The sequence below is a fragment of the Geospiza fortis genome, unplaced genomic scaffold, assembly GCF_000277835.1.
Source record: "Geospiza fortis unplaced genomic scaffold, GeoFor_1.0 scaffold492, whole genome shotgun sequence".
NCBI lineage: Eukaryota > Metazoa > Chordata > Aves > Passeriformes > Thraupidae > Geospiza > Geospiza fortis.
Window position 1 is genome coordinate 19,437 of NW_005054846.1, and position 9,624 is coordinate 29,060.

The 9,624-nt window shown below is 59.8% G+C and overlaps 1 protein-coding gene across 1 annotated transcript in view; it reads left to right on the forward strand.

Moving 5' to 3' along the window:
- ANKRD52 (ankyrin repeat domain 52) overlaps positions 1-9,624 on the forward strand; it is a 39,165-nt gene that overhangs the window by 7,348 nt on the left and 22,193 nt on the right. The window contains exons 5-10 of the mRNA XM_031065529.1: positions 3-35; positions 1,347-1,559; positions 2,520-2,598; positions 4,398-4,512; positions 5,650-5,784; positions 8,798-8,866. Of these exons, the coding sequence (XP_030921389.1) occupies positions 3-35; positions 1,347-1,559; positions 2,520-2,598; positions 4,398-4,512; positions 5,650-5,784; positions 8,798-8,866 (644 nt within the window). The remainder of the gene's footprint in view (positions 1-2; positions 36-1,346; positions 1,560-2,519; positions 2,599-4,397; positions 4,513-5,649; positions 5,785-8,797; positions 8,867-9,624) is intronic.

Consider the following 9,624-nt stretch of genomic DNA (forward strand, 5'->3'; position numbering starts at 1 on the left):
AGTTCGTGCGTCACCTCCTCAGGCTGGGGGTGGAGGTGAGAGCCCAGCGCCTGCCCGGGGCTGGCAGAGGTGGCACAGGAGCTGCACAGGTGGTGGCAAGAGCTTTGGGTGGTGGCAGAAACCTTGGTGGTTCCCAAAGTCCCAAATCCTTTGGATTTCATCGTTCCCACAGATCCAAATTCTGTCACCCTGAGCAGCCCTGGGTGGTTCTCAGCTGCCTTTTTCCCTCCTAAATCCCAAATCTTGTGGGCTTTGCTCCTCACAAAGTCCAGTGGACCAAATTCCTTCCCCCTGGGTGGTTCTTGGTTGCCTTTTCCTGTCTAAATCCCAAATCCTGTGGATTTCATCGTTTCTGCAGATGCAAATTCCATCACCTTGAGCAGTGACAGAAGCCCTGGGTGGTTCTCAGCTGCCTTTGCCCCTCCTAAATCCCAAATCCTGTGGGTTTCGTTCCTCACAAAGTCCAAGGAAACAAATTCCTTCCCTCTGTGTGGTGACAGAAGCTTTGGGTTCTCCTCATCCACCTTTCCCCATCTGGAACCCCCAAACCCCACAGATCCCACACACCCCATGGACCCCACAGCCCCTGTTGACCCCACAGCTCCCCCAGAGCCCCTGCAGACCCCATGGACCCCAATGCCCCCACAAACCCCACAGATCCCATTGACCCCATGGATCCCACAGCCCCCACAACCACCACAGACCCTGTTGACCCCACAAACACCACAGCTTCCACAGACCCCACGGATCCCATAAACCCCACAGATCCCATGGATCCAATGGACCACACAGACCCCAGGGATCCCATGCACCCCATGGACCCCACAGACCCCCACAGCCCCCGTGTGTCCTACAGACCCCACAAACCCCAGAGCCCCCACAGACCCATGCACACCACAGCCCCCACGGACCCCACAAACCCCATAGCCTCCACAGACCCCATGGACCCCACAGACCTCAGGGACCCCACAGACCCTGTTGACCCCACAAACCCCACAGATGTCACAGACCCCACGGATCCCATAAACCCCACAGATCCCATGGATCCAATGGACCACACAGACCCCAGGGATCCCATGCACCCCATGGACCCCACAGACCCCCACAGCCCCCGTGTGTCCTACAGACCCCAAAAACCCCAGAGCCCCCACAGACCCCATTGACCCCACAGCCCCCAGAGACCCCCGCATGTCCCGCAGATCGATGAGCCCAACTCCCGCAGATCCCATTGACCCCACAAACCCCTCAGACCCCACAAACCCCTGCACGTCCCACAGATCGACGAGCCCATTGACCCCACAAACCCGTCAGACCCCACAAACCCCACACCCTTGCGTGTCCCGCAGATCGACGAGCCCAACTCGTTCGGGAACACGGCACTGCACATCGCCTGCTACATGGGGCAGGACGCGGTGGCCAACGAGCTGGTCAACGTGGGCGCCAACGTCAACCAGCCCAACGAGAAGGGCTTCACCCCCCTGCACTTCGCCGCCGTCTCCACCAACGGCGCCCTGTGCCTCGAGATCCTCGTCAACAACGGCGCCGACGTCAACTTCCAGGTGGGCACCTCGGGGTTGGGTTGTGGGATCTTGGGGTGAAGTTCCAGGTGGGCACCTCGAGGTCTTGGGGTGAACTTCCAGGTGGACACCTCGGGGTCTTGGGGTGAACTTCCAGGTGGGCACCTCGGGGTTTTGGGGTCAACTTCCAGGTGGGCACCTCAGGGTTTTGGGGTGAACTTCCAGGTGGGCACCTGGGGGTTGGGTTGGGGTTGGGTTGGGGTTGGGGTTGGGGTGTGGCTCCAGATGTGGAATCCTCAGGGTTTGGGGTTGGAGGGATGGGGAAGGTGTTGGGGTGGGGTTACAGGTATGAGATCCTTGGGGATTTGGGGTCAGGGAAGGTGTTGGGGTGTGGCTCCAGGTGAGGCAACTCAGGGTTTGGGATTGGGGGGTGTTGGGGTGTGGTTCCAGGTGAGGGAATTGAGGTTTGGGGTCAGGGAAGCTGTTTGGTTTTTTTGGGGTGGTTTTGGGTTTTGGGGTGTGGCTGAGCCCCTCCTGGTGGCGTTGAGTAGTTTTGGGGTTTTTTAGGTGGTTTTGGGTTTTGGGGTGTGGCTGAGCCCCTCCTGGGGGTGTTGTTGTGGTTTTTGGGGTGATTTTGGGGTTTGGGGTTTTTGGAGTGGTTTTGGGGTGTGGCTGAGCCCCTCCTGGGAGCGTCGTTGCGTTTTTGGGATGTTATTGGGTTTTTGGGGTGGTTTTGGGTTTTTGGGTGGTTTGGGGTGTGGCTGAGCCCTTTCTGGGGATGTTGTTGGGTTTTTTGGGGTGGTTTTGGGTTTTGGGATGTGGCTGAGCCCCTCCTGGGAGTGTTGTTGGGTTTTTGGGGTGGTTTTGGGTTTTTAGGATGTTTTTGGGGCGTTTTTGGGGCGCTTTTGGACTTTCGGGTAGGTTTTGGGGTGGTTTTGGATTTTTGGGGTGTTTTTGGGGTGTTTTTGGGGTGTGTCTGAGCCCCTCCTGGGGTTCCTGCAGAGCAAGGAAGGGAAGAGCCCCCTGCACATGGCGGCGATCCACGGACGGTTCACGCGCTCGCAGATCCTCATCCAGAACGGTCGGTGGGACCTTCCTGGCCGATCCCAAATTTTCCTGGAGCTTCCAGGCCCTCCTTGGGGCTCAGGGAGGAGCTTCAGACCTTCCCAAGTCGTCACCCAGAATCCCCAGCGGGGCTCTTGCGGTGTTTTTTCCCAACATTCCTGTCACAAAATTGGAATATTCCCATCAGATCTTTCAGTATTCCAGTATTTTCCCCAATATTCCCATCAAATCTTTCAATATTCCAATGTTTTTCCAATGTTCCTGTCAAATCCTCCAATATTCCCATCAGATCCTCCAAAATTCCTGCCAGATCCTACAAAATTCCCATCACATCTTTCAATATTCCGATTTTTTTCCCAATATTCTCATCAGATCCTTCAATATCCCAATATTTTCCCCAAATATTCCCATCAAATCTTTCAATATTCCATGATTTTCTCAATATTCCCATCAGATCCTCCAATATTCCAATATTTGGCCCAAATTTCCTGCCAGATCCTCCAAAATTCCAGCATTCATCCCAAAATTCCCATCAGATCTGCCAAAATTCCAGGATTTTCCCCAAAATTCCCATCAGATCTTTAAATATTCCAATATTTTCCCCAATATTCCTGCTAACATCCTCCAGAATTCCAGGATTTTGGATCTGGGGCCATCCCTGGGATGGGAATTTGGGGATTTTGAGTGTGAGGGTGTCCCTGGTTTGGAAATTCTGGGATTTTGGAGCCTGGAGTGGGAATTTTGGGATTTTGGATCTGGGGTGAGAATTCTGGGATTTTGGATATGGGGCTGCCCCTGGTTTGGTAATTCCAGGATTTTGGAGCCCAGAACCTTCTCAAGGGTGGGAATTCCGGAGTTTCAGACCCCATATCCATCCCTGGGTGTGGGAATTCCGGGATTTTGGATCTGGGGTGAGAATTCTGGGATTTAGGAGCCCGGAATCTTCTCTGGGATGGGAATTTCCAGGATTTTGGAGCCTGGATCCGTTCCTGGAGTGGAAATTCTGGGATTTTGAATCTGGGGCTGTCCCTGGTTTGAAAATTCCTGGATTTTGGAGCCTGGAGTGGGAATTTGGGGATTTGGGAGCCCAAAGCCCTCCCTTGGGTGGCAATTCTGGGATTTGGGAGCCTGGATCTGTGCCTGGGGTGGAAATTCCGGGATTGCTGGATCTGGGGTGGAAATTCCGCGATTTGGGAGCCCAGATCTGTCCCTGGGGTGGGAATTCCGGGATTGTTGGATCTGGGGTGGAAATTCCACGATTTTTGAGCCCAGATCTGTCCCTGGTCTGGATATTCCGGGATTGTTGGATCTGGGGTGGGAATTCTCAGACCCCATATCCATCCCTGGGTGTGGGAATTCCGGGATTTTGGATCTGGGGTGAGAATTCTGGGATTTAGGAGCCCGGAATCTTCTCTGGGATGGGAATTTCCAGGATTTTGGAGCCTGGATCCGTTCCTGGAGTGGAAATTCTGGGATTTTGAATCTGGGGCTGTCCCTGGTTTGAAAATTCCTGGATTTTGGAGCCTGGAGTGGGAATTTGGGGATTTGGGAGCCCAAAGCCCTCCCTTGGGTGGCAATTCTGGGATTTGGGAGCCCGGATCTGTGCCTGGGGTGGGAATTCCGGGATTGCTGGATCTGGGGTGGGAATTCCGCGATTGCTGGATCTGGTCTGGATATTCCGGGATTGTTGGATCTGGGGTGGGAATTCCGCGATTTGGGAGCCCGGATCTGTGCCTGGGGTGGGAATTCCCAGCGGAATTCCGGGGTTTCGGATCCCGGAACGTTCCGGAGCAGAGCAGAGCCTGTCCCTTGCAGGCAGCGAGATCGACTGCGCTGACAAGTACGGCAACACGCCCCTGCACGTCGCTGCTAGATACGGCCACGAGCTGCTAATTAGTACGTTAATGACCAATGGTGCTGACACTGCCAGGTGAGCCCGCGCTGCCCCTTCCGGAACCTTCTGGGGGGGGGCCTGGGAGGGTTTCCAGAATGTTCTGGGCTCCTGCTGGGTCCTGGAGGGGTTCTAGGGGAGTTCTGGAAGGGTTTCCAGAATGTTCTGAGTGGGTCCTGGAAGGGTTCCTAAAAGGTCCTAGGAGAGTCCTGGAAGGGTTTCTAGAATGTTCTGGGTCCTGGAAGCGTTCCTAAAGGGTCCTGGGAGGGTCCTGGAAGGGTTCCTAAAAGGTCCTAGGAGAGTCCTGGAAGGGTTTCTAGAATGTTCTGGGTCCTGGAAGCGTTCCTAAAGGGTCCTGGGAGGGTCCTGGAAGGGTTCCTAAAAGGTCCTAGGAGAGTCCTGGAAGGGTTTCTAGAATGTTCTGGGTCCTGGAAGCGTTCCTAAAGGGTCCTGGGAGGGTCCTGGAAGGGTTCCTAAAAGGTCCTAGGAGAGTCCTGGAAGGGTTTCTAGAATGTTCTGGGTCCTGGAAGCGTTCCTAAAGGGTCCTGGGAGGGTCCTGGAAGGGTTCCTAAAAGGTCCTAGGAGAGTCCTGGAAGGGTTTCCAGAATGTTCTGGGCTCCTGCTGGGTCCTGGAAGGGTTCCTAAAAGGTCCTAGGAGAGTCCTGGAAGGGTTTTCAGAATGTTCTGGGTTCTGGAAGTGTTTCCAGAATGGCCTGGGAGGATCCTGGAAGGGTTTCCAGAATATTCTGGGGTCCTAGAGGGTCCTTGAAAGGTTCCCAAAGTGTCCTGGGAGGATCCTGGAAGGGTTTTTGGGGTTTTCTGGGCTCCTGCTGGGTCCTGGAAGGGTTTCCAGAATGTTCTAAGCTCCTGGAAGGGTTCCCAAAGTGTCCTGGGAGGGTCCTGGAAGGGTTTCTAGAATGTTCTGGGTCCTGGAAGGTTCCTAAAGGGTTCTGGGAGGGTCCTGGAAGGGTTTCCAGAATGTTCTGGGTCCTGGTGCCATGCCATGTCCCATCCCAGGGCTTGATGCAGGCCTGGTGGGATCTCACCAGGACCAAAGAGCCAGAGAAGCGCCCCAAACCCCAAACCCTTGGCACAGGGTCCATTCCCTGCTGGCAGCGCCTTGGGGACGTTTTCAACCCCAAAATTCCCGTTCCTGACCCCAAACTGTCCCTGCAGGCGTGGCATCCACGACATGTTCCCCCTGCACTTGGCCGTTCTCTTCGGGTTCTCCGACTGTTGTCGCAAGCTGCTTTCCTCAGGTGACCCGCCCCGCCCTGTCCCCGCGCCCGGGTGGCCCTTGGGGACAGCCAGGTGACCCTGGGGACAGCCCGGTGACACCCTGGGGACAACCAGGTGACCCCCTGGGGACAACCAGGTGACCCCCTGGGGACAACCAGGTGACCCCCTGGGGACAACCAGGTGACCCCCTGGGGACAACCAGGTGACCCCCTGGGGACAACCAGGTGACCCCCTGGGGACAACCAGGTGACCCCCTGGGGACAACCAGGTGACCCCCTGGGGACAACCAGGTGACCCCCTGGGGACAACCAGGTGACCCCCTGGGGACAACCAGGTGACCCCCTGGGGACAACCAGGTGACCCCCTGGGGACAACCAGGTGACCCCCTGGGGACAACCAGGTGACCCCCTGGGGACAACCAGGTGACCCCCTGGGGACAACCAGGTGACCCCCTGGGGACAACCAGGTGACCCCCTGGGGACAACCAGGTGACCCCCTGGGGACAACCAGGTGACCCCCTGGGGACAACCAGGTGACCCCCTGGGGACAACCAGGTGACCCCCTGGGGACAACCAGGTGACCCCCTGGGGACAACCAGGTGACCCCCTGGGGACAACCAGGTGACCCCCTGGGGACAACCAGGTGACCCCCTGGGGACAACCAGGTGACCCCCTGGGGACAACCAGGTGACCCCCTGGGGACAACCAGGTGACCCCCTGGGGACAACCAGGTGACCCCCTGGGGACAACCAGGTGACCCCCTGGGGACAACCAGGTGACCCCCTGGGGACAACCAGGTGACCCCCTGGGGACAACCAGGTGACCCCCTGGGGACAACCAGGTGACCCCCTGGGGACAACCAGGTGACCCCCTGGGGACAACCAGGTGACCCCCTGGGGACAACCAGGTGACCCCCTGGGGACAACCAGGTGACCCCCTGGGGACAACCAGGTGACCCCCTGGGGACAACCAGGTGACCCCCTGGGGACAACCAGGTGACCCCCTGGGGACAACCAGGTGACCCCCTGGGGACAACCAGGTGACCCCCTGGGGACAACCAGGTGACCCCCTGGGGACAACCAGGTGACCCCCTGGGGACAACCAGGTGACCCCCTGGGGACAACCAGGTGACCCCCTGGGGACAACCAGGTGACCCCCTGGGGACAACCAGGTGACCCCCTGGGGACAACCAGGTGACCCCCTGGGGACAACCAGGTGACCCCCTGGGGACAACCAGGTGACCCCCTGGGGACAACCAGGTGACCCCCTGGGGACAACCAGGTGACCCCCTGGGGACAACCAGGTGACCCCCTGGGGACAACCAGGTGACCCCCTGGGGACAACCAGGTGACCCCCTGGGGACAACCAGGTGACCCCCTGGGGACAACCAGGTGACCCCCTGGGGACAACCAGGTGACCCCCTGGGGACAACCAGGTGACCCCCTGGGGACAACCAGGTGACCCCCTGGGGACAACCAGGTGACCCCCTGGGGACAACCAGGTGACCCCCTGGGGACAACCAGGTGACCCCCTGGGGACAACCAGGTGACCCCCTGGGGACAACCAGGTGACCCCCTGGGGACAACCAGGTGACCCCCTGGGGACAACCAGGTGACCCCCTGGGGACAACCAGGTGACCCCCTGGGGACAACCAGGTGACCCCCTGGGGACAACCAGGTGACCCCCTGGGGACAACCAGGTGACCCCCTGGGGACAACCAGGTGACCCCCTGGGGACAACCAGGTGACCCCCTGGGGACAACCAGGTGACCCCCTGGGGACAACCAGGTGACCCCCTGGGGACAACCAGGTGACCCCCTGGGGACAACCAGGTGACCCCCTGGGGACAACCAGGTGACCCCCTGGGGACAACCAGGTGACCCCCTGGGGACAACCAGGTGACCCCCTGGGGACAACCAGGTGACCCCCTGGGGACAACCAGGTGACCCCCTGGGGACAACCAGGTGACCCCCTGGGGACAACCAGGTGACCCCCTGGGGACAACCAGGTGACCCCCTGGGGACAACCAGGTGACCCCCTGGGGACAACCAGGTGACCCCCTGGGGACAACCAGGTGACCCCCTGGGGACAACCAGGTGACCCCCTGGGGACAACCAGGTGACCCCCTGGGGACAACCAGGTGACCCCCTGGGGACAACCAGGTGACCCCCTGGGGACAACCAGGTGACCCCCTGGGGACAACCAGGTGACCCCCTGGGGACAACCAGGTGACCCCCTGGGGACAACCAGGTGACCCCCTGGGGACAACCAGGTGACCCCCTGGGGACAACCAGGTGACCCCCTGGGGACAACCAGGTGACCCCCTGGGGACAACCAGGTGACCCCCTGGGGACAACCAGGTGACCCCCTGGGGACAACCAGGTGACCCCCTGGGGACAACCAGGTGACCCCCTGGGGACAACCAGGTGACCCCCTGGGGACAACCAGGTGACCCCCTGGGGACAACCAGGTGACCCCCTGGGGACAACCAGGTGACCCCCTGGGGACAGCCAGGGGACACCTGGGGACACCTGGGGACATTTGGGGACATGGGGATAACCTGGGGACATGGGGATATGGGGATAGCCTGCGCACAACCTGGGCAGGACCTGTCTGCACACTGCAGCTTCTGGAGGGTGGGAACACCTGGGGACATTTGGGGACACCTGGGGACACCTGGGGACACCTTGGGGACACTTGGGGACATTTGGGGACACCTGGGGACACCTGGGGACACCTTGGGGACACTTGGGGACATTTGGGGACACCTGGGGACACCTGGGGACACCTTGGGGACACTTGGGGACATTTGGGGACACCTGGGGACACCTGGGGACATTTGGGGACACCTGGGGACACCTGGGGACATTTGGGGACAGCCTGGAGACACCTGGGGACACCTGGGGACATGGGGACAGTGCTCTGAGCGAGGGCACGGACCTGCTCGGAGCAGGGGTGGGAAGGTGGAAGGGTTCTGGGGGTGACACTTCTGGGAGGGACATTTCTGGGTGCCTGGGGGACATTTTGGGTGGCATGGGGACACTCTGGGGTGGCCTGGTGACACTCCCGTGTCCCTGTCCCCTGCAGGAACGTTGAATGTCTGAACCTGCTGCTGAGCAGCGGCGCCGACCTGCGGAGGAGGGACAAGTTCGGGAGGTGAGCGGGGACACCTGGGGACACCTGGGGACACCTGGGCGGGGACATCTCAGTGTCCCCAAATCCCAGAGCTGGGGTCACCTGGGGCCACCTGGTCTGGGACTTCCTGGTGTCCCCAAATCCCAGAGACAGGGTTGGGGACATTTCTGGGTTCCTGAGGGCCACCAACGCTCCTGCCGGGGACACCCCCAGGTGCAGGTCCTGGCAGGGTCCCAAAGTGTCCTGGGAAGGTCCGGGAAGGGTCCCCAAAGTGTCCTCGAGGGTCCTGGCAGGGTTCTCGAGGTGTTCTGGGCTCCTACAGGTCCTGGAAGGGTTCTTGGAGTGTTCTGGGAGGGTCCTGGCAGGGTTTCCAGAATGTTCTGAGCTCCTGTTGGGTCCTGGAAGATCCCCAGGGTATCCTGGGCTCCTGGGGTATCCTGGGAGGGTCCTGGAAGGGTTCATGAGGTGTTCTGGGTCCTGGCAGGGTTCTGGGGGTATTCTGGGCACCTGCAGGTCCTGGCAGGGTTCTTGAGGTGTCCTGGGAGGGTCCTGGAAGGGTTTCCAGAATGTTCTGAGCTCCTGCTGGGTCCTGGCAGGGTTCTGGGGGTGTGCTGGGCTCCTGCAGGTCCTGGCAGGGTGCTGGGGGTGTGCTGGGCTCCTGCAGGTCCTGGCAGGGTGCTGGGGCTGTGCTGGGCTCCTGCAGGTCCTGGCAGGTGCGCAGGGCTCCGGGCGCGTTCCTGAGCCCTTTGTCCCCTGCCGTGTCCCCAGGACACCCCTCC